At 48.8% G+C, this 24648-nt stretch overlaps 1 protein-coding gene across 8 annotated transcripts in view; it reads left to right on the top strand.

The window, feature by feature from the left end:
• LOC138521784 (E3 ubiquitin-protein ligase TRIM39-like) overlaps positions 1-24648 on the top strand; it is a 196670-nt gene that overhangs the window by 24577 nt on the left and 147445 nt on the right. For 2 of the 8 annotated variants that reach the window (XM_069634864.1, XM_069634863.1), the window contains 2 exons: positions 15108-15203; positions 24417-24647. In XM_069634864.1, the coding sequence (XP_069490965.1) occupies positions 15108-15203; positions 24417-24647 (327 nt within the window). Of the gene's footprint in view, positions 1-6173; positions 6468-15107; positions 15204-24416; position 24648 lie in introns of those variants that run through there. The other 6 variants (XM_069634861.1, XM_069634862.1, XM_069634868.1 and 3 more) reach the window with 6 other exon arrangements.

The raw sequence follows: 24648 nt of genomic DNA, 5'->3' as shown, positions 1-24648 counted from the left end.
TTGCAGATCTATGCTCATCCTGGTGTCTTGTGATGAAAACGTTTTATGTACACTTAAACAAATAACACTATATAGTATTAAAAATCATGAAAATACGTAATCAGGATTAGGGAAGAAAGGTGCAATGAGACCCGAGTTGAAGATAGTAAGTGTCACAGATGCCCTTAACACACCAACTCTCCAAGACAGTTCAACTTTTATTATTACAGACAGAGCAAAGGGGATCACTAAGGGCCTTCTCTCTCTTTCTCTCTCTCTCTCTCTCTCTCTTTCTCTCTCTCTCTCACTCTTTCTCTCTCTCTCTCTCTTTCTCTCTTTCTCTCAGCTAAAGCGGGGGGTTCCCTCCCTAGCCCAGGCATCCCTGAACCCCAGGATGGTCACTAGAGATTGGTGACCCCCTACTGCCTCCAATTCTGCCTGCCTGCTTGTGATGGCCTAAGAGCAAACACCCTTTCCATCTAACTCCCCATGGGAATAATCGAGGTGAAACCTAACTGAGGTCCCACAATATAATTTCTAAAGAAGAGATGCTTTCCAGACACTCGGGCCCCACTTGGTCTTATCCTTTCACGCCCTTGTATTCCTGGCCCTGATGTTCTATCCTTTCTCCCTTACCTTCTACTTGCCTCCCCTTCTTTCTTCCACACTCCTTTGTTTCCCCCTCTCTCTGTCTCTCTCTCTCCCTTCTGTCCCACTAATGCTGTCTTGCTACTCCCATTCTCCTCCTCTTTCTACCACTACTCTCCACATTACTACTACTCTCCCCTCCCCACACTACTACGACTCTCCACTCACACATTTTCGCAAAGTAACTCTCTGTCACCTTCTCATTCGTTCTCATTCACCCCATCTCTAATATTCTCACTTGCACACTTTGCATGCACATTCACACCCAAGTGCCACTTTCTCATCAGCCAATGCCTCACCGTGCACACTTCAGCAATCCTTCTCCACTCTCCTCTGCACTGTCCTTCCTCTGCGTTGTCTTTTGGTCCTCCTTCTCCTCCATTGACGTAATCCGAGAAAACCAGACCTTCCTGTTTCTTGTGTGCCTTTTTATTCTCCTCCTTCCCCTCCATTGGGTCACTCCCAGAGCTGGTTCCCTGGGCCAACTGCTGTCTTTCTTTCCCCCCACGGGTGGCATAACAGTTAAGCATTGACATATAATGTGTGTTAAGCCCCACCCCCTTTTATGAACGCAGGTCTGCCTTATTCAGGAATGGTGGCCCACTCTTAACAGAGGCAATGTCCCAGTACGTAGTACACTGAGCATTGTGATTGCCGCTTTGCTGTGTGGCCCTCTCCACAACCCTGTTGCAGGTAAATTGAATGTCTGTGGCACGTAGAGCACTGGTATCGCTGCTTCGCTAGGATGACCTCTCTCCGGCCCTGTTGCAGGTAAATTGAATGTCTGTGGCACGTAGAGCACTGGTATCGCCGCTTCGCTAGGATGACCGCTCTGCGGCCCTGTTGCAGGTAAATTGAATGTCTGTGGCACGTAGAGCACTGATGTTGCCGCTTCCCTAGGATGACCGCTCTGCGGCCCCGTTGCAGGTAAATTGAATGTCTGTGGATCGTAGAGCACTGGTATCGCTGCTTCGCTAGGATGACCTCTCTCCGGCCCTGTTGCAGGTAAATTGAATGTCTGTGGATTGTAGAGCACTGGTATCGCTGCTTCGCTAGGATGACCTCTCTCCGGCCCTGTTGCAGGTAAATTGAATGTCTGTGGAGCGTAGAGCACTGGTGTTGCCGCTTCCCTAGGATGACCGCTCTGCGGCCCCGTTGCAGGTAAATTGAATGTCTGTGGCACGTAGAGCACTGGTATCGCCGCTTCGCTAGGATGACCGCTCTGCGGCGCTGTTGCAGGTAAATTGAATGTCTGTGGCATGTAGAGCACTGGTATCGCTGCTTCGCTAGGATGACCGCTCTGCGACCCCGTTGCAGGTAAATTAAATGCCTGTGGCGCACAGATGGCTGGGATCACCACTTCGGTGTCAGACAGCGCCACAGTCCTGTTTAATGTAAAATGCATGTCTGTGTCGCGTAGAGCGCTGGAATTATTACTCTGATGTGTGGAATGCTCGGCCGGTTCATCATTTCTCGCTGTTTCTCTCCAGATCGGGTTGCTCGTTCTTTCTTCCACGACTGTCTTCTGGGAAAGGTAGTCCTATGGGATAAAAAGGAACCCACAGGGCCTCATTACGAGTTTGGCGGTGTGACCAAAAACAGTGGTAATGCAGTGGTAACAGAGTTCCCAATGCATTACCGCCACATTACCTCACCACTAAACTACAGTTTTGGAGGTAAGGCAGAGGAAAATCCTCCAGCAGAATTCTGGAGGTAATTCCTCTACCTTACTGCCCAAAAATGGCCAAATCGGTGGTATTACCACTAGCGATAATACTGCCGAAATCCCCATGGAGTCCTGACTCCAATTAATGGGGACTAACACTGCCTACCACAACTTGTAATCCGGCGGTAATTCCGCCATACCAAGTGGTGGTAACAGTAATGCCGTTTGGTGTTATCTTGGGGGATTTACCACCGAGATACCACCAAACTCGTAATGAGGTTGACTGTCCAGTATTGTGCAATACAGGTATGGGGCATGAAAATGTGGTACTAATTTCAGACATGCTGGCTCATGTGGACAGGGTCTTGGACCCTCCCAACTCCCACACCCAGCCTCTAGGGCAGGACCGGCCCTGGTGAAAACCCTTGTAGGCCTCCCATCCCAGGCTGAGAGGGGTCCACATCCCTTCTTGACAGGGTCAGGTCCCCTCCTCTCCTCTGCACCTCACTACGCTTCTTGATTTTACATCAGAATACTTTAAGAGATTGATGTGCAGCAGTGTTTACTCCTTTTCCTACTTCATGGAAGAACACTTTCCTACATTTGTACGCACCTCAGAATCAGGCCCTCAAGGGCAGATTCTGTGCTCATGATAAAAAAAAGTGTGGAAATACAACATTCTCCCCTCCAGTTTCCAGTACCACCATTATGAAGTGGGTGGAATTATTGGAGGGGAGATGTCGTGCTTTCCAGCTGCAAAGGCAGCTAAAATCTCATTTTATGGGAGAAAGACTGCCACTTTTCTAATTTAATAACATTTTCTTAAACTTTCATTAAACTAGAAAAGTGATTCTGCAGTCTAAGAAATGCTATATTTATAAAGGGAAAAATGGTGCAGTACAGTATTTTAGCTCTTTTTTTATGTCTTAAACCAGTGCTGCTCGGAGGAGAATCCCCTCCATTTGGCTGCCCTGCATTCCTGATGGTTGGAAGGGCTGTTATCAAGCCGAAAATCAGGCACATGCAAAAGCCGAGGCTTTCATGTCCCTGCACCACATTCTTTGATTATCAGAATATGATGTTTGTAAGGAGAGTGTTCCTACTTCAAGGAAGAACACTTTCCTGCGTTTGCAAGCACCTCAGAATTGGCCCGTCAGGGCCTGATTCTGAGGACTTGGTAAATTCCAAGTACAAATACGACATTCCCTCTCCAAATCCTTTCACCTCCATTCTGAGGTGCAGGGAGGAGTGGAGGAAAGATGTTGTGTTAGCAGCCAAGAACAATAATGTAAAAAGTGCACAGATGAAGCTCTACAGGCTTAACATGTGCAGAGCACCTCTGGCCCAAATGCAAAATCCAAAGACACAAGTAAGATGAGTACACAGGGGGTGTTGGAATCGAGGTTGGAGAGCAGGTCTTCATGGATGTTCAGGAGAGCAGCTTCCGTGCTTCTGGCAGCTCTGAAGCCAGACTGATGGTCATGGAGACAACCAGCAGATTCAGTGTGAAGATTAAGATGGTAGATGGCCAGCATTTCCAGGAGTTTGCCCAGGAAAGGAGTGATGGAGATTGGACGATAGTTAGCTGGGCAGGAAGGGTCGGCAGAGGGTTTTTCAAGAACAGGGTGCACAGGGAGTGCTTCAGGGGGGAGGGGAAGACTCCAGTGCGAAGGAGTGGTTGCAGAAATCAGCCACAGAAGGAGCCAGGGTGTCAATGTGGTCCTTGATGGTTTTGGAGGAACAGGGGTGAAACTGTTTTGACGAGACTGTCATAGATCGGACTTGTCTAGAAACCTCGTCTGAGGAGAACAGGGGAACGGCAGAGGAGGGAGGAGAGGTGGCCGCAGAAGGGCCAGAGGAAGAGCAGGGAGTAGAGGGAAAAGGGGGAGAGGAAGAGGGAGAGGACAGGATGTCCTGAGTTTTAGAGATGAAATGAGAAGCCAGGAGAGGTAGAGACTGCAGCAGGATTGGCCAGCTCCTTGCAGATTTTAAAGAGTTTGGCTGAGTTGTTAGATGCCACGGACATGAAGGCTTGGATCTGGCCTCTCTTCTTGGTACGGCCAGAGAGCCGTATTGCCTTTGGAGCAGGCGGCAGCAGTTTGTCAGAGGATGTACCGGAAGCGCGCCATTTCCTCTCAGCCACCCTGCACTTGCGTTTAAGGGTGACGAGGTCTGAGTCGTACCAAGAGTTGCACTTGGCTTTGAGCTTCAAAAGGATCCTCATGACAGGGGCAAGAACATCGAGAGTATCAGATATAGCAGTGTGGAGCATGGAAAGGGCTGTGTCAGGGTGTGAGTCAGCCAAGTGAGGATGGGGGGAGAAAGTGGCGGCGAAAGTCTCAACTGACACACGCTTCATGGGTTAGATAACCGAGAAGGTAGGTGGCAGTGCTGGAGTTGGCTTGGCCTGAGGGGTAGAGAGGGTGAGATGGGAGGGAAGGAGAAAGTGATCACTCCAGGAGAGAGGAGTGGTGAGAGGGATAGAAAGGGGAAGGTCTGAAGAGATCAGAACATCCAGATTGTGCTCTGCAGAATGCGTCGGGCCAGAGGGGAGAATAGAGAGAGAGTCGCAGAGGTCAAGAAAGAGTCCAGTGGAAGGACAGGAAGCCTCCAGGTGGATGTTGAAGTCTCCAAGAAGGAGGAGTTGAGTGGTTGAGACCAGGAGGGAAGAGGAGAGGTCAGCCCACTCATAGAGGAAGGCGGAGATCTGACCAGGTGGCCGGTAGATTGTAGCCACAGTATGGGAATGGCCAGGAGAGAGGGCCTGCAGACGAGGCATTCGAAAGAGGAGTAGGCCTGCGTAGGAATGACAGAGGCAGGAATCCACTCAGAGAAGATCAGGGCGACACCCCCTCCAGAACGGTTGGATCTGGGTGCGGAGAGGATCTTGTAGCCATCAGGGAGGAGGGTGTCAAAGCTTGTAACAGAGCTGGTCGTGAACCATGTCTTGGTGAGACCGAGGACATCGAGGTCAAGTTCCTCCATGAGGCAGCAGATGTCAGAAGTGTTTGACAGCAGAGCGAGAGTTGAGAGTGGCAATATGGAGAAGGTTACCGTCCTTGAAAGACTTACAGGGAGGGGTACAGATCAAAGGTACGCCCTGCGGATGTGTAGAAGAAGCCTGAGGGGGAGCAGAAGAGAAAGGAGGAGAGGGCAAGGTAGCCCAGGCGGAGGCAGCAGGGGGAGGCGAGGGAGCCGTGGAGGGGAGAGGGGACAGCAGGAGAAGAAAGGAAATTGATGAGGCGCGGGAGGGGAATCAGCAAAATCTGTGGCAGACCCACAATTTGTAGTCACACATCATTTGAACAATAAAGTGGCACAAAATAAAGAAGCTAAACATTAGGCAAATGTGTTTAAAAGTGGTATGCAGTGTTAAGTTCATCCCTCGAGACGGTGCTCAGAAGCAGCTCTAATACCAATGTGGAAAAATTTGCTTGAAAATATTGGTTGAAACTTCATTTCAAAAGCTTTCCGGAGGGGGACACCCTCGACATTTTCCCCCGTACAGGTGTTGTTCTTGCCTACTTGCTGTAATGGGGGTTGGGGGCTCTTTTATAACATTTTACAGGGCTACTTTTCGTTCCCAGTCCTTGCTCGACTGTGGACACGCCCTCCCAGCTTGATAGGCATTTCCTACAGCCAGTAAAGACCTCACGCTCCTCCAGGGTGTATAAGGAAGGAGAAGAGACTGACACGCCCACTTCATGGTCTCTGCTGAGAAACGAAACTTTAATTCCTTGCTCTTCACAGCTCGGGAGGAATATGGCCGCAGCCGCCCAGCTCCAGGGCCTGGAGGAGGCCACCTGCTCCATATGCCTGGAATACTTCAAAGACCCGGTGTCTGCGGAGTGTGGACATGCCTTCTGCCGGTCCTGCATCACCAAGTACTGGGAGGGACTGGAGACCAACTTCCCCTGCCCTCAGTGCAGGAAAGCTTCCCAGAGCAAAACCCTCCGTCCCAACTGGCAGCTGGGGAACATAGTGGAAATGTTAAAACAGCTTCACCTTCCTAATGCGACCCCCCCAGGAGGAGAATCTGTGCGCAGAACATGAAGAGAAACTGAAGCTGTTCTGCGAGGATGACCAGAGACTCATCTGTGTGGTCTGCAGCATGTCACGTGATCACAAGCCCCACACAGTGCTCCCCATCAGAGAAGCAGCCCAAGAGTACAAGGTATGTGTGCTATGGGGAAATTGGCGTGTTCTCACACACTGCTCCCCATTCCAGAAGCAGCCCAAGAGTACAAGGTATGTGTGCTATGGGGAAATTGCCGTGTTCTCACACACTGCTCCCCATTCCAGAAGCAGCCCAAGAGTACAAGGTATGTGTGCTATGGGGAAATTGGCGTGTTCTCACACACTGCTCCCCATTCCAGAAGCAGCCCAAGAGTACAAGGTATGTGTGCTATGGGGAAATTGGCGTGTTCTCACACACTGCTCCCCATTCCAGAAGCAGCCCAAGAGTACAAGGTATGTGTGCTATGGGGAAATTGGCGTGTTCTCACACACTGCTCCCCATTCCAGAAGCAGCCCAAGAGTACAAGTTATGTGTGCTATGGGGAAATTGGCGTGTTCTCACACACTGCTCCCCATTCCAGAAGCAGCCCAAGAGTACAAGGTATGTGTGCTATGGGGAAATTGCCGTGTTCTCACACACTGCTCCCCATTCCGGAGGCTGCCCAGGAGTGGAAAGTATGTGTGCTGTACTGTACTGTGCACCAGGGACATGGGTGAATTCGCCATACAGTGCTCCCCATTCCAGAGGCTGTCCAGGAGTACAAGGTATGTGTGCTAATAGGGACATGGGCGTGTTCTCACACACTGCTCCCCATTCCAGAAGCAGCCCATGAGTGGAAGGTGTGTGTGCTGTACTGTACTGTGCACCAGGGACATGGGTGAATTCGCCATACAGTGCTCCCCATTCCAGAGGCTCGCCAGAAATAAAAGGTGGGTTCTCTACATAGAGTGCCCCCTATTTCTGAGCTGCCCAGGAGTACAAGGGTGTGTGCTGTAGGTCTGGGATATGGGTGGGTTCTCAGACAGTGCTACTAATTTCTGAGGCTGCCCAGGAGTATGTAGAATGCACACTAGAGCTCTGGGCGTAAGCAGGGCGTACACAATGGTTTCCATTCCAGACACGAGTGTCCAGGATTACACAGTATGTGTGCTGTATGTTGGTCGAGGAGAATAGTGGGCCTCCGCCATCCAGAGTAAGATGGGCATCGTTGTGGATATGATGGCACTCATTATAACCACAGTGAACCCCTTAAGGAGGACGTCCAGCGCGTGCAGCTGCACAGTGAAGAGAATCACACACCTGTTTGCGTGGCAAGTCTCCCTGGAGCATAGAGCCCACACATTGTGTCCACACCCTCCCTGCACCCTCATACGTATGTAAAAGGCCAGGAATCAAAGAGTCTGTCCAAAAAACCAAAGTGTGCGTTAGACGGGTCTGGGCTCTTAGGATGCACCCTCTATATCCAATATAGGAGACTGCCTAAGGGCACACTCTGTATATTATGTGAAGGGCCTGGGGTCGTAAAGTTCACACCTTGTGCCGTCTGCAGTAAGATACTTAAGAGCACACAATGTGCACATTGCAAGCTTGGGACCAAAGGATTGTCACATAATAAGGCTGACTAAATGCATGTTCCACGATGCTTCCCAAGAGTACACATGATGTATGTTACATGGCTTGGGACCCTAGATCTCATACTGCGTGGAAGCTGACACAGAATACAGGGGTTTATGTGGCACGTCTTGGGATCCTAACTCTCGGGCTTAGTGGAGGAGCCCAAGATTACATGGTGCATGTTTGTGTAGCATGTCTTGGGACCCTTAATCCCATACTGAGCAGAGAGTGCCACGGAATACAAGGGTGTGTGTGGCATATCTTGGGATCCCAAAGCTCATGCTGGGTGGAGGCTGCCCAAGAGTACATTGGGCATGTGTAGCATGTCTTGGAACCCTAATTTCATACTGAGTGCAAGCCGCCACAGAGTACAGAGGGTACATGTGGCATGTCTTGGGATTGTAAAACCCATGCTGAGGGGACGCTGCCACAGAGTACAGGGGGTGTATGTGGCATGTCGTGGGATTCAAAATCACATGCTGTGGGGAGACTACCACTGATTGTGTGTGGCTTGTCTGAGTTGACAAGTATAAAGCTATGGGTCTCATTGATCATTGACTTTAATGGCCTGGATCCCAGACACGGTGTGAAGTAATGTGGAAATGGTGCATCGGGTATTATTTTGCCCCTTGGGTGTGCAGTGGTGCATAACAGGAGAGCCTTCATTACCTGCTCTCTCTGGGAGGAGGCAGTCCCAGAGGGGCAGGGGCCCTGAGGTCTGTGCTGGTGTTCAGTGTACTGATAGTGCCTCAGGGGAGTTTTCATGTACAGGGACCCCTACCCTAATTTATTTATTTATATTTATATAGCGCGCAAGTAACCCATGGGCATTGAGGCGCTGTTACTTGCAAGAGCTTAGTTACAGGCAAAGAGGCATTCAGTGGTACATTATGAATTCAACAGGCATAGAGCTGATATTTTGGTTGGTACAGTTCGTCATTAAAATACAGTTTATGCACTGGGAACATATGAGATGTATTCAACTGGTGCGAGGCATCTTATGTGAATAAGATGGTTTTCATGGTTTTGCGGAAGGTGCTGAGGGAGGCCTCACCTCGGATTGTGGGAGGTAGGGCGTTCCAGTGAGTGGGTGCGAGATATAGGAAGCTGGATCCGCTAGCTCTGGCTTTTTTTACTAATGGCACAGAGAGCATGTTAGTATATGGTGATCTGGTTGGCCTTGTAGAAGAGACGGGGTGGATCCTTTGGGAGAGGTAGTCGGGGGCAGTAAGGTGAAAGCACTTGTGAGTCAGTGTCAGCGTCTTGAAGATGATCCTTTCTTTTATTGGGAGCCAGTGTGCTCGTTTTCTGGCTTCCGAGATGTGTTCTCTTTTGGCAATGCCTTGGGCTGCCCGGAGAGCACTATTCTGTATGATTTGTAACCTCTCTAGGTTTTTGTTGGAGGTGCCTAGGAAGAGTACATTACAATAGTCAAGCCTAGATCCAGTGGTGGCTCTGGCTATGTTGGTGCAGCTCTCTTTGGAGAGAAAGGGCCTGACTGCGTTGATTAGTTTGGCATGATATGCAGCTGCGGAGGCTATAGCGTTGACTTGTTTATCCATGGATAGGTTGGAATCCAAGTAGACTCCAAGGGTTTTGACTGATTCTGAGACAGGTATTTTGATGGAGTTTACGGTGAAATGTCTGAATTGGGAGTCTAGATTTTTCAGCGTCTCGGTTGAGCCTACCAGGAGGAGTTCAGTCTTGTCTGAGTTGAGGCATAGTCCATTGTCTGCCATCCAGGCTTGGATGGTGTTGTAGAGGTTGTTGAGGGTCATGGAGTCAGTGTCATAGTTGCCAGTGAGGGTGAAGAGGATCTGTGTGTCGTCGGCGTAGTTGGTGTATGAGATGCCCATGGCGTCGAGGATGAGAAAAAGGGGTCATGTGAAGATGTTGTAGAGGGTGGGTGAGAGGCAGGAGCCTTGGGGCACACCGCAGAGTATGATAGTCGGTAAGGCAGATGCTAGGTCCGAGAATACTTGCATGGTTCTGTCTTGCAGGAAGGAAGTGATCCATGCTGTGGCTTCAGGGGAAAATGTTGCAGTAGAGGAGAGGTGGTGGCATAGGACGTCATGATCCACGAAGTCGAAAGCCGCGGATAGGTCAAGAAGTAGGAGAAGTGCTGGTTTGCCCATGTCTCTGGCATCGTCCATTTGGTTTTTCAGGTCAAGTAGGGCGGTTTCAGTCCCGTGTCTGTGGCGGAAGCCTGATTGGCGGAGTCCTAGGAGTTTGTTCTCTTCAATGAAGTGTTGAACCTGGAGGTAGGCTGCTTTGTCCAGTATTTTGAGGAGGAAGGGGACAGTGGTGTTGGGTCTATAGTTGTTGGGGGAGGTGGGGTCGAGGGTTGGTTTTTTTAGGAGAGGGCGGACCCAGGCTTCCTTGAGGGAGGCAGGGACTTTCCCTGTAGAAAAGGAGGCGTTTACAAAAGCTGTAAGGAAGGAAGCTAACGCTTCAGCGCGGTCTTTGATAATGGGGGCTGGGCATGCATCATCTTTGGAATTGGAAGGGTTGATGTTCCTCATTATGTTGGTGATGTCTTTTTCTAGAATGGGTTTGAATGAAAAAGGTTGGGGGGGGGGGGGGTCCGGGGCTGGTGGTGGGACAGGGGTGTGTGTGTTGGGTAGGGCTTGCTTAGTGGCTAGTATTTTGTTTTGGAGCAGGCTCAATTCATTTTTCATGGCTGCTTGTATATCATCACACCAGGCCTTGTCTTTGGTGAAGTTCTGGGGGGCAGGCGTGGGTGTCTCTAGCTCCCTGAAAATGGCAAATATTTCTTTAGTGCTAGATTGGGCTTCAGAGATTCTGGGTTCAAAGGATTTGGCCTTAGCTAGGGTGATTGCTTTTTTATATCTAGTGGAGCATGATTTAAAAGTCATCTTGTCTTTGTCAGAATGAGACATTTGCCACTGAGTGAGAGCAGCCTTTTTTTCAATGCGGAGTGCGAGGAGGTCCGGGGTGAACCAGGAGTTGGAATGGGTGGTGGGTTTGGACTTACAGGGTTTAAGGGGGGCAATGGAGTTAATGGCTGCTTTGATGGCAACTTCGTAGGCTGTTGCGAGTGTTTCTGGGTCTGTGGAGAAAGGGGGTCTGAAGGCTGGGCCTTGGAGGAAAGGCAGTAGCCTTTCCTTAGTGAGTTGGCGGGAGCTTCTGGCGAGGCAGGGTGGCAGTGGTTGGGGTGAGGGGTGGTGGAGCAGGTGGTGAGGATGCTGAAGGTGATGATGTGGTGGTCTGACCATGGGTGGGAGAGTTTCCAGTGAAGATGAGTGGGGAGTCATGTTGCGCAATCCAGTCAAGGGTTCTGCCCTGGGTGTGGGTTGGGCTAAAGATGGTGTTATTGTAGCCCAGAGCCTTGAGGGCTGAGTCAAGAGATTTGGCTGATCGGACCTTCCTGTCCAGGAGACCTAGGTTAACATCCCCCAGGAGAATGGCTTTTGATTGTTTTTAGAGGTTGTCAGAGAGGAGGTGGATGAGAGAGGCTTGGAAGTCACCTGTTGGGCCTGGTGGGGCGGTAGACAATGTGGACAGCAAGAGTACATTGGGGAGATAGGTTAATTTTGACTTGGAGGTAGTCACTGTTGTGCAGGGATTTCTCTACCTTCCTGATAGAAAGGCAGTCTTTGGCAATAATTGCTACACCTCCACCTTTGGATAGACGATCTTGTCTAGTGATGGAATATCCAGGTGGTAGTGCGAGGGCGAGTGCCGGGCCGGATGCCTCGTGTAGCCATGTTTCTGAGATCATGAGCAGATCGACGTCATGGGTGGTTAGGAGGTCGTGGATGTCTAAAGCGTGGGCATTGACGGATCTAGCGTTAATCATGGCGCATTTAAGATGGGGTTCAGTAGTGGCTGGGGGGTGGGTGGACATAGGTGGTAACACAGGTGGTAACACATTTGGCACAGTAGCAGACAAAATGGTGGTAGAAGAATTGCAAACCACAGATTTTGCACTGGGGAGCTCATTTTCAGTGGTGTAATGTATGTCTGAGGCTTAGTGTGCCCCACCTGCTCTAGCACACATGACCTGACCCATGGCAGTGAGGTGGGCAGGACACTTGAAAGTGATGAGTGGGCACTGGTGCCCAGCAGTCTCGACTCTGCCACATTTACTATAACAGGGGACAGGTGGCACCTGCGAGAGAAGGTGACTGGTGCTTTAAACCAGGCAGCATCGGGGACTGACTCAAAGGACCTAATTGCGAGTTTGGCGGTATTATACCGTGACACTGGAGCAGTAATGCACTGCACGGCTGCAGCTATCCCCTTGATGGAATCCCACAGGACAGGCAGTAATCCTGCATGAGTAAACCGAAGGGAAGGCCCTATGTATTGGGAAGGTCAGGTTAAGGGCATCAAAAATGCTGTTATACAGACAAGGAGCTGACCTCATCCCGGTATAAATATTCTTATTATAACACACACTATTTCTTCCTGTGTGGTACTCTGCGAGCAGAAGGCTTAAGACTAATTCACCTATAAACCAATGAATGTTGAACCCAAATGCTCTGGATATCTGATTAATTTGATATCCCAGGCTACCCCGAAGTATCAAGTGTTGCTGCCTTGGAGCGAAAGACAATACATAAAGGAAAATACTGTAATAGCTCAGTGGCTATTTATTAGTTTTACAGTTGTTGTCTAACAAATGAACATGAGCTCCCAAAGGAGCATTTACAAAGATGATATTTTCAAAAAGAAGCAGTGGTCATTACAATGCACAATAAATTGCATCAGATAGTATAGAACATATACTCTGGTGTTGGCAAGAAATAAACATTTTCAAACACAAACCATCCACAAGGTGTATAGCTGAACGAACAGTCTATCTAATGAAAAATAAAGCAAAACAAAAGAAAGGAAAAACAAAGCAAAAACCCCAACACGTCCTGGTTGTGTATGATAGGGCAAAGCAACCAAATGCGACCCCCACCAGAGTCTGGTGTGTTTGTGGCCACGGCCAAAGAACCAAATGTCAAGTCCTAAGGTGTTGGGGTTTTTGCTTTGTTTTGTTTTGCTTTATTTTTCATTAGATAGACTGTTCGTTCAGCTATACACCTTGTGGATGGTTTGTGTTTGAAAATGTTTATTTCTTGCCAACACCAGAGTATATATTCTATACTATCTGATGCAATTTATTGTGCATTGTAATGACCACTGCTTCTTTTTGAAAGTATCATCTTTGTAAATGCTCCTTTGGGAGATCATGTTCATTTGTTAGACAACAACTGTAAAACTAATAAATAGCCACTGAGCTATTACAGTATTTTCCTTTATGTATTGTCTTTTGCTCCAAGGCAGCAACACTTGATGCTTCGGGGTAGCCTGGGATATCAAATTAATCAGATATCCAGAGCATTTGGGTTCAACATTCATTGGTTTATAGTTGAATTAGTCTTAAGCCTTCTGCTCGCAGAGTACCACACGGGAAGAAATAGTGTGTGTTATAATAAGAAGAATATTTTTACTGGGATGAGGTCAGCTCCTTGTCTGTATAACAGTAATCCTGCATGGACAGGTGCTGCCGCTTTACCTGCTAGTAGTAACTCCATGTCAAAGCAGGCACTTTGTTAAGTGTGGCTTCTAAACCCATAAACTGGCGAAGCGGTGGCCTGACTTCTAATGATACCCTTCTTTTAAGGAAATAACGGGAGATTGTTCCCGAATGAACCCCTTAAATATCACTTATTGTGACTGCAGACCCACTTCCTCACCTTTTCTGACTCCAGATCTCTTGCCCCACTGCTGGACTGCAGCCCCTCCCACCCCCACTTCATCCAACGGCGAGCTCTCTGCTGATGGGCAAGGGACCCTGCCCTGGGGCACAGTCCCATCACATGTGAGGCTGGCGCTGCTCTATGCTTGAGGAAGAATAGACATGTTCATAGGACAGAGGATCAGCCTTTCTTGGGCTATAGGGGGTTTGGGAAACCTCTTACCCGTTACACTGGCAAAGCCAGACCTACTGGCTTTGCCAGTGCTTGATTCTTTTATTGCATCTCACAATTACAGGCCATCTAAGTGTAAATCACTGTGAAATGCGTTCTTACCAAGGAGGTGGTGCTGGGAGCCTAGCGTACATTAGTGTCAGTAGCAGATGCAACGCCTGGCCTATAACTAGGGTGTGGGCCGATAATGCATGTTAATGCCCTCCCCCTGGATTGCATTGCAATAGCAGTTACTAGAGCAAACCATGGTTGATATTGAGGTTTCTGCGTAACCTTTACTCTCTGATCAGTGCACTGCATGTAACTTAGCATGTGCCCAGCATGTGACCTCACACATGACCTCACGTGTGCCGTGTGTCCCAAGTCTCGCTGCGGATGCCCCTGCTGAGGGTGCAGGTTTCTGGACCATAAGCCTCCCACCGTAGGAGAGTCTGCTGAGGAGAACTAGGTGTGTTTGTGCCAGGGCAAGGATCTCAAATCAGGTTACATATGTGTCAGGGGTAGTGTCGGGGGTAGTGTCAACCGTCAAGACCGATATGAACAGAGTGTCTTCCAAGGTGGATGAACTATGGATTGTAAACCAGTCTATGGGAGTAGCTGGGAGTCTGAGGGAGCATTCTTTATAGACTCTCCATAAGCCTATGGGAGCAGCTGGGTGTCTGAGGGAGCATACATTTATAGACTGTCCATTAGCCTATGGGAGCAGGTGGGAGTCTGAGGGAGCACACATTCTATACTGTCCATTGGCCTATGGGAGCAGCTGGGAGTCTGAGGGAGCATTCTTTATAGACTGTCCATTAGCCTATGGGAGCAGCTGGGAGTCTGAGGGAGCATTCTTTATAGAGTGTACATTAGCCTATGGGAGCAGCTGGGAGTCTGAGGGAGCATACATTATAGACTGTCCATTAGCCTATGGGAGCCTATGGGAGTCTGAGGGAGCACACATTCTATACTGTCCATTGGCCTATGGGAGCAGCTGGGAGTCTGAGGGAGCATTCTTTATAGACTGTCCATTAGCCTATGGGAGCAGCTGGGAGTCTGAGGCAGCATACATTATATAGACTGTAAGTGAGCTTATGAGAACATAAAGGGGGCGGAGGAGGCTTTTTTTTTATTATAGACTATATACAAGCGTAGGAAACCAACGAGGCTGTCCTGGGAGCCTTCTGTCTTGTTCTGTGTAGATTATTCATTTGCAGGAAATCTTTTGACTAACAAACTGGTTTTATTCTTTTAGGATAAACTTTACAGCCACATGGAACATCTGAAAAAAGAGCTGAAGGACCTGCACGAGTGGATAGAGGAAGAAAAAAGGAACGCATCAGAGCTCAAGGTAAGAGGGGTGGCTTTATATATGTGTAGAGAGGCTCAGGGCAGAGAGGCACAAGGGCCCCTTTGAGAGTCCAAGGAGCAGTGCTGGGTGAGTGAGCTACGAGACCACCTTATGAGAGTGCAAAGAGTAGAGCTGGAGGGGAGAGATAGGAGACCTACCCTGAGAGTACAGAGAGCAGAGCTGGGGGGGGAGAGATACGAGACATCCCCTGAGTGTACAGAGAGCAGAGCTGGAGGGGAGAGATGAGACATCCCTTGAGTGTACAGAGAGCAGAGCTGAAGGGGAGAGATACGAGACATCCCCTGAGAGTACAGAGAGGAGAGCTGAAGGGGAGAGATACGAGACATCCCCGAAAGGGAGAGATACGAGACATCCCTTAAGAGTACAAGTAGCAAAGCTGGGGGGGGAGATAAACGAGACATCCCTTGAGAGTACAGAGAGCAGAGCCGGAGGGGAGAGAGACGAGACCTCCCCTGAGAGTACAGAGAGCAGAGCTGGAGGGGAGTGATAAGAGACAGCCCTTGAGTGTACAGAGAGCAGAGCTGGAGTGGAGGGATACGAGACATCCCCTGAGTGTACAGAGAGGAGAGCTGAAGGGGAGAGATACGAGACATCCCCGAAAGGGAGAGATACGAGACATCCCCTAAGAGTACAAGTAGCAAAGCTGAAGGGGAGATAAACGAGACATCCCTTGAGAGTACAGAGAGCAGAGCCGGAGGGGAGAGAGACGAGACCTCCCCTGAGAGTACAGAGAGCAGAGCTGGAGGGGAGTGATAACAGACAGCCCTTGAGTGTACAGAGAGCAGAGCTGGAGGGGATATATACGAGACATCCCTTGAGAGTACAAGTAGCAGCGCTAGAGGGGTGAGATACGAGACATCCCCTGAGAGTACAGAGAGCAGAGCTGGAGGGGAGGGATACGAGACATCCCCTCAGTGTACAGAGAGGAGAGCTGAAGGGGAGAGATACGAGACATCCCCGAAAGGGAGAGATACGAGACATCCCCTAAGAGTACAAGTAGCAAAGCTGGAGGGGAGATAAACGAGACATCCCTTGAGAGTACAGAGAGCAGAGCCGGAGGGGAGAGAGACGAGACCTCCCCTGAGAGTACAGAGAGCAGAGCTGGAGGGGAGTGATAAGAGACAGTCCTTGAGTGTACAGAGAGCAGAGCTGGAGGGGAGAGATACGAGACATCCCCTAAGAGTACAAGTAGCAGCGCTAGAGGGGTGAGATACAAGACATCCCTTGAGTGTACAGAGAGCAGAGTTGGAGGGGAGAGATACGAGATCCCCGAAAGGGAGAGATACGAGACATCCCCTAAGAGTACAAGTCGCAAAGCTGGAGGGGAGATAAACTAGACATCCCTTGAGAGTACAGAGAGCAGAGCTGGGGAGGAGAGATACAAGACATCCCCTAACAGAACAAGTAGCAGAGCCTGATGGGGGAACTATGAGACTTCCCTTGAGAGTACAGAGAGCAGAGCTGGAGGGGAGCAATATGAGACCTCCCCTAAGAGCACAGAGAGCAGAGCTGGAGGGGAGACATACGAGACATCCCCTAAGAGCACAGAGAGCAGAGCTGGATAGGGGAACTATGAGACATCCCTTGTGAGTCCATGGAGCAGAGCTGGATGGGAGCGATATGAGACATCCCCAAAGAGTATAAGTAGCAAAGCTGAAGGGGAGAGATACCAGACAACCCTTGAGTACAGAGAACAGAGCTGGATACGAGACATCCCTTGAGAGTACAGAGAGCAGAGCTGGAGGGCAGACATACGAGACATTCCCTAAGAGTACAGGTAGCAATGCTGGATGGGAGAGCTATGAGACATCCCCTGAGAGTGCAGGGAGCAGAGCTGGAGGGGAGAGACACAAGACATCCCTTAAGAGTACAAGTAGCAGAACTGGATGGGGAACTATGAGACATCTCTTGAGAGTGTAGAGAGCAGAGCTGGATAGGAGAGATACGACACATCCCCTAAGAGTACAAATAGCAGAGTTGGAGGGGAGCGATATGAGACAGCCCTTAAAAGTACAAGTAGCAGACCTGGGGTGGAGAGATACAAGAAATCCCCTAACAGTAGAAGTAGCAGAGCCTGATGGGGTAACTATGAGACATCCCTTGAGAGTGCATGGAGCAGAGCTGGAGGGGAGAGAAACAAGACATCCCCTAACAGTACAAGTAGCAGAGTTGGAGGGGAGAGAAACTAGACATCCCCTGAGAGTACAGAGAGCAGAGCTGGATGGGGGAACTATGAGACATCCCCTAAGAGTACAAGTAGCAGTGATGTATGGGAGGGATACGAGACATCCCTAAAGAGTATAAGTAGCAGAGCTGGATGGGAGAACTATGAGACATCCCCTAAGAGTACAAGTGGCAGAGCTGGATGGGAGACGTACGACACATCGCCTAAGAGTACAAATATCAGAGCTGGAGAGGAGGGATACGAGACATCCCCTAAGAGTACAAGTAGCAGAGCTGGAGGGGAGAGAAACTAGACATCCCCTGAGAGTACAGAGAGCAGAGCTGAATGGCGGAACTTTGAGACATGCCCCGAGAGTACAGGGAGAAGAGCTGGAGGGAAGAGAAACGAGACATCCCCTAAGAGTAAAAGTAGCAGAGTTGGAGGGGACAGATACGAGATATCCCCTGAGAGTACAGAGGGCAGAGCTGGAGGGGAGAGATACGAGACATCCCCTAAGAGTACAAGCAGCAGAGCTGGATGGTAGAACTATGAGACATCCCTTGAGAGTCCATGGAGCAGAGCTGGAGGGGAGCGATATGAGACATCCCCAAAGAGTATAAGTAGCAGAGCTGGAGGGGAGAGAAACTAGACATCCCCTGAGAGTACAGAGAGCAGAGCTGGAGGGGACAGATACGAGACATCCCCTGAGAGTACAGAGAGCAGAGCTGGAGGGGAGAGATATGAGACATCCCCTAAGAGTTCAAGTAGCAGAGCTGGAGGGGAGAGATACGAGACATCCGCTAAGAATACACGTAGCAGAGCTGGAAACGGGAGAGAATAGACATCCTCTAAGAGTGCCAGGAGGATGAGCTGGAAGTCTGACATGAGGGTCCTATGAAAATAACAAAAAGCAGGAACGGATGCGGGGGAGTCAGCGACATAAGGGAATAATAATGAGACCTCCTGTGGATACCGTTCCATAGTAAGTGCATTAGGGGGTGTATAAAAACCCTCTAATGGTGTGCAGCGAGTGGTAGAGCGGAGTCAGTGGCAATGAGTGAAGCTCTTGTACTATGTACTATGTACAAGAAGCTCTTGTGCATGTCTGTTCACCATCTTTGCAGCCCGGCTTTGCTGTGGAAGACGATAGCCCGGGTGTTTGCTCTGGAGCTTCTGAACGCCGTATGTCTCTCTGACCTTCTCCCCTGTCTCCTGCTCATGCACATCTCTTTAGAATGTGTGTGTGCATTTTAGCCAATGTGAAGTTGGGTGGGGATGGCCAAGTCCCTACTTGCTGCCCGTATCGAGCTGGCAAGTGGATCGGTGCTTTGTGATCGACTGGAGAGTATGTGAGAGTAGGAGACTCATTATGTGTCAAGCTAGACTGCATTTTTGGCATGGAGGATCGCTGTATTGTAATGGCAGAGCTGTTGTGCGGTTTATCATTGTCATTGAAAATGTATGATAGCAGATGCATGTGGGTGTGAGGCCTTCCATCCCGCCTCCGAGGCTTCTTTCCCCACAACACAGGCCAAAAGACCTGCTCCACGGCACGCAAACCACACCAAGGCGGCTAATGTGAGTGCTGCCAGGCCCCCGAACCCTCCATAGCCATCATGTTATATTTCAGGGGTTGCTGCATGCGCTTTTGTCCCTCTCCCCTGCCTGCTTCCTCAACCCATTTCCATCCCGCCTCCCAGCCCTCCCACACAATCTGATTCTCCTTCCCCTTAATAGACAATCTGACCAGGGCAGCCCTGCCCAGCATCCCCAGAGGCTAAGGGTCTCAAGGCAAAGGGTGGCTCCTACAGCGGTGGCTCCAGACTGTGTCTGCAGGTGTCAGCAGGGGAACAGGCAGCCTAACAGTCTACTAACACCAACTCCTCATTCACTTTTACCAAAGCAGATGACACTGCCCCCACCTCACATTTGCCTCAAGGAAAAGGAAAGCAGTAACAAGCACCTAGTATACCCTAGTTAGCATTTAAAAGCTGTAAAACACTGAGATACTTACATCTTTCTCCCGAACCCCCACTCACTCAGGGACCACCCCCACCTCCGCTAAAACCTTCCTGAGATCACCACGAGCAGCCCCAACAGTATCCACAAGAGCTAGACGAAGACCACGCTGCCGTCATCAACAGACAAGTTAGGGACAATTTCAGTTACAAGTAGCCACGCTACTACCTAGAAATCTCAAATCTAGGTGTGTTTAAATCTGCCATTTTGTGAAACATAGGCCTCTATACGAACATCTAGGAATCTCAAATGCGAATGTGTTTAAATCTGCCATTTTGTGAAACATAGGCCTCTTCCCACTATCTATTAGTCTCAAATCCAGGTGTGGCTAGATCGCCCATCTTGTGAAACATAGGCCTCTCTCCCACTATCTAGGAATCTCAAATGCAAATGTGTTTAGACCTGCCATTTTGTGAACCATAGGCCTCTCTACCACTGTGTAGGAATCTCAAACCAGGTATGGTTAGATCTACCATTTTGTGAACCATAGGCCTCTCTCCCACTATCTAGGAGTCTTAAAACCAGGTGTGGTTCGATCTGCCATCTTGTGAAACATAGGCCTCTCTCCCACTATCTAGGAGTCCCAAAACCAGGGGGGTTTAGACCTGCCATCTTGTGAAACATAGGCCTCTCTCCCCCTATCTAGGAGTCTCAAAACCAGGTGTGGTTCGATCTGCCATCTTGTGAAACATAGGCCTCTCTCCCCCTATCTAGGAGTCTCAAAACCAGGTGTAGTTCGATCTGCCATCTTGTGAAACATAGGCCTCTCTCCCCCTATCTAGGAGTCTCAAAACCAGGTGTGGTTCGATCTGCCATCTTGTGTAACAAAGGCCTCTCTCCCACTATCTAGGAATCTCAAATGCGAATGTGTTTAGACCTGCCATTTTGTGAAACATAGGCCTCTCTCCCCCTATCTAGGAGTCTCAAAACCAGGTGTGGTTAGATCTGCCATCTTGTGAAACATAGGCCTCTTTCCCACTATCTAGGAGTCTCAAATCTAGGTGTGCTTAGATCTGCCATTTTGTGAAGCATAGGCCTCTCCCCCCACTATCTGGGAGTCTCAAATCCAGATGTGGTTAGACCTGCACCCCAACTACATTATAGCATACGGTACGTATACCTTACACCACGTCTGTGGACACAGGCCGCAGGCACGGCCAAACATCCATGCACTGTAGAATGCAGCTATAGCTATGCCATTCCGGTCTAGCAGCGCACATAACCGTCCACATTGAAACACCTGACGTACCTCAACAGCTGTGCCACTAGCATACAGCGACTACCAACGAAAAGAAATTCGGTATAGCTGGGCACACATCGAATCTTCAACAATAGCACTCCACCAACAGTGCCCACCCACGTGCCTGACCTGTGGGCTGCTTAGTGGAGCCTAGCCAGCCACCTAAGTCCTAAACCGGCAAAAATGCACACAAGCATCTCTTAATCTACACTCTTAAAACCTCCACCACATTGACTGCGGTAACCTAGGGCGTTACAACCACAAAGCGCGTTGAGGCCATACAAATAGGGAGAGAGCGCTATGTAAATAACCTAATACAATACAATGTCCCAGGTCTATAGGTTGCTGTTCCTCCTACGAGGACCTTTACATAAGTGGATGCTGCCCTCAGAGCCTGGTTCACTGCTGCTTTGGGATTCCATATTTTAACATGCTATATTTGGGAATGTTAAGGAGGCCTTGCTCAGTCATAATTCAATAAAAGCCCCATCAGTGACGGAATTGTGCAAACAGCAAAGGTTTTATTCTCAGTCGACTGGGGGCCGTTACACAAGCCAACGTTGATCAGTTAACCAGGCAAGGACTCAAAAGCCTGCCCCTTTTGAACACACCTTTATTGAGAATACAGCATTGCACAATATTTGTATACTAATCTAAACCTTAGATTTTAACATATTCTAATTTTCCCTTTTAGTCAAAGGTCAAAACACTTCCTGAAACACATTACTCCTTATGCAAATTTGCAAGACTAGGTAGTTTCCCAAATTTCACGGACTCATTGACATATGTTTCAACCTTAACACTAGACAAAACAAGTTCTGGAAATGACCCACGTCTTCAGACGTCTTAGCACACTGTGTCCAAGACATGGATAAGTTGTCTAGTTTTCTATTGGCTAATCCATCTTCTTATTTATTTGTGACTGTATGCCAGTTTCACTGGCAAAACAGCACTGTGGAAATAATATATTCTCCCATTTGATGCTGCCAAATTGTCTGCACCTGGATTGCCCAAGCCCCATCCTCCAACCGTGGCTGGGTTACTGGCCACCATGTTTTGAGCTCTTAACAGCTATGTATTCTCTGGGCTTTCAACACCCTGCCCTGAGGCCTATTTCTAATTTAACACTTGCCATGGTATTCATTTTAAAATAAATGTATGCCTGTTGCTGTGATATTTTTTATGTCAGGAATCAATATTCTGTGTTAATGTTGTGAGCACTGTAAGCGTACCTATATGTTATATGTTGTCCTAAATAAGTGTGTCCCGTGTTACCTGTTTCCAATGTACATTGCCTTGTATAAGGGCAGCTAAACTACCTAAATAGACAATACTCCTGAGTTTTCAATGTTGGGCAGGAGGGAGGGGTATAGGCCCTAAATAAAATATTTACCTATCTGTCACAGGAGAGGGGGGCTGCTCCTCTACATGAACATTTGAGAAAACCCACACTTTCACTAGGACCACTTGTATTTACTTTGATGCTTAAGGACATATTTGATCCTGGAGAGAGAGAATCTCCTACACTCCCAGACTTTCCTATGGATCTGCTGGTGAAATCTGTTTGGGTTTTATTCAGTGACAAAGGGTGCTGTGTTTCCATGAGAAATTCTTGTGTCCTTACAGGGTACCACACCTCAAACATCCCACTTTCTCCCTTCCGATTCTCACTTTTCAATCCCTATTGGACATGTGCTTTAGCTGTGGGACTTGAAGCTGACTAGTATGGACACATCCCAGTCAGATATGTACATAGGGTTTTAAATATTTCATTTTCTGGGAAGGATGTTCACCCATTCTTCATCACAAGGATCAGCGAATGGCATCACCAAGACCTTGAAGCCAAGAGTACAAGGAAGAACTCTTAAGAAAATATCACAAGGACAGGATTCCCAGACGATTTTAAAGGACCAAACACATAAGAACTACATCTCCCGGAATTCCCTCTCTCACAAAGGGAAAATCTGGAGCAGATCTGTGAAACTCAACTAGAGGTATAAGGAAAAGAAGACTATGGGGAAACCCTAATCATCCCACAAAAGTAGCTCCCCAGCCCGCAAGAGACACACCTCTCTCCCATCTAACAGCATTGGTGACTGGGTGAAACACAAGTCTTCCCTGTGCAAGACCAAGTCACACAGAGAGTACTTCACTTCTTCCCCCACTTCAGGAAGATTTGAAGACTTGCTCATGCCCAATTCCTTCCCTGAAGCTACCTCAGCCTCCAGGCCCATGCTACTCCCCCTGAGTGGTCCTTCTGGTATGTCTCTATTGCCTTTGACTAACATCGGGCGTCTGCATGCTTTGCTGCATCTTCTCCTGGGGCTTCTGGTCCTTCAGCCGACCTCTCTGGATCTCTTGGTTTGGGTCTCCTCTGGCCCTCCCTGGAGTTGTTTACGGCCAAATCTGCATCTGAGGGGTATAGTATAGACTTACCTTCATTTTCCCCATACAAGCAGACGCAGGTCTCCAGATAATTTTTTTAAGTAGGAATGTTTTACTCCCTATTTTTGAAATTGGAGGTGAAATAATTTTTCAGGGAGTAAAAAGTAATTTCTTCTCTCAATGGGGATATTTTTTAGGAGACTGAAAACATTTGATCTAAAAAAATAATTGTAACCATATATCTTTGCACCTAGTGATTCGCAGCTTATAATGCTTATAATGCATGTTTACATTAAAGCCTTTCCTCAGATTTGGCGCTAATATTAGCACTCCTTCCTGTTCCTCTGCTCTCCAAATGCCATAGATCCAAACCTGTCCATTGAGCAATGTGAGTAGCGCTTCTTCCTGTGGCGATGCTCTCCAGTTGCCATGGATCTGAACATATCTGTGGAGCTGTGTGGGGTAGCACTCCTTCCTGTTCCTCTGCTCTACAAATGCCATAGATCCAAACCTGTCCATTGAGCAATTTGAGTAGCGCTTCTTCCTGTGGCGATGCTCTCCAGTTGCCATGGATCTGAACATATCTGTGGAGCTGTGTGGGGTAGCACTCCTTCCTGTTCCTCTGCTCTCCAAATGCCATCAATCCAAACCTGTCCATTGAGCAATGTGAGTAGCGCTTCTTCCTGTGGCACTGCTCCCCAGATGCCATGGATCTGAACATATCTCTGGAGCCGTGTGGGTAGCGCTCCTTCCTGTGGCACTGCTCTTCAGATGCCATAGATCCAAGCCTATCCATTGAGCTGTGGGAGTAACGCTCCTTCCTGTGTCTCTGCTCTCCAGATGCCATGGATCTGAACATATCCCCAGGGACCAGTGATGCACAGCCTGGGGCAGGAGATGGGGCGGGGTGGGGGGCTAATACAGAGAGCACTACTGCTGCCCACAGGGATCAGTGATGCATAGCTTGGGGCAGGAGATGCAGAGCGTAAACAGATAGCTCTGCTAATGCACACAGGGGCCAGTGAGGCACAGCCTGGGGCAGGAAATCGCAGTTGAGACAGGAATCACTACTGCTGCACACAGGGACCAGTGATGCACAGCCTAGGGCAGAAGATGGGGTGCTTATACAGTGAGCACTACTGCTGCACATGAGCTTCAGATGCACATGACAGCATGGGTGCGGGCAGAGCCACCATATGGGGAATATACTGACCTTTAGCTGATTGGCAGTCATTAATCAATAATTCACGTGTGTTGGGTTTATTTTAGAAGTTATTAAGAGGAAACCACTGCAGGTGTTACATGTAGGTTACTTTATGATGGTTAATATAATAATCAGAAATATAATGTTTGTCTTTTGTTTGTTTTAAATCTCATTTTTAAGGCAAACATTATGAACCAGAGAGAGAAAATCCTTAGTACATTTGATCACCTGAAGCAGTTTCTGGAGAAGGAGAAACAGCAGCTGCTCAGCAGACTGGAGAAGGAGCAAGAGGAGAACATGAAGAAGATTCAGGAGAAACTGACCCAACTGGAGAAGCAGCAAAGCACCCACAGGGACCTGATCACAGAATTGGAGAGCAAGTGCCAGCAACAGGATGTGGATCTCCTGAAGG

The sequence above is a fragment of the Ambystoma mexicanum genome, chromosome 13 (assembly GCF_040938575.1).
Source record: "Ambystoma mexicanum isolate Mex_15411 chromosome 13, UKY_AmexF1_1, whole genome shotgun sequence".
Lineage (NCBI taxonomy): Eukaryota > Metazoa > Chordata > Amphibia > Caudata > Ambystomatidae > Ambystoma > Ambystoma mexicanum.
The sequence above is the reverse complement of the archived record's forward strand: the minus strand, read 5'-3'. Positions and strand labels throughout refer to the sequence as shown.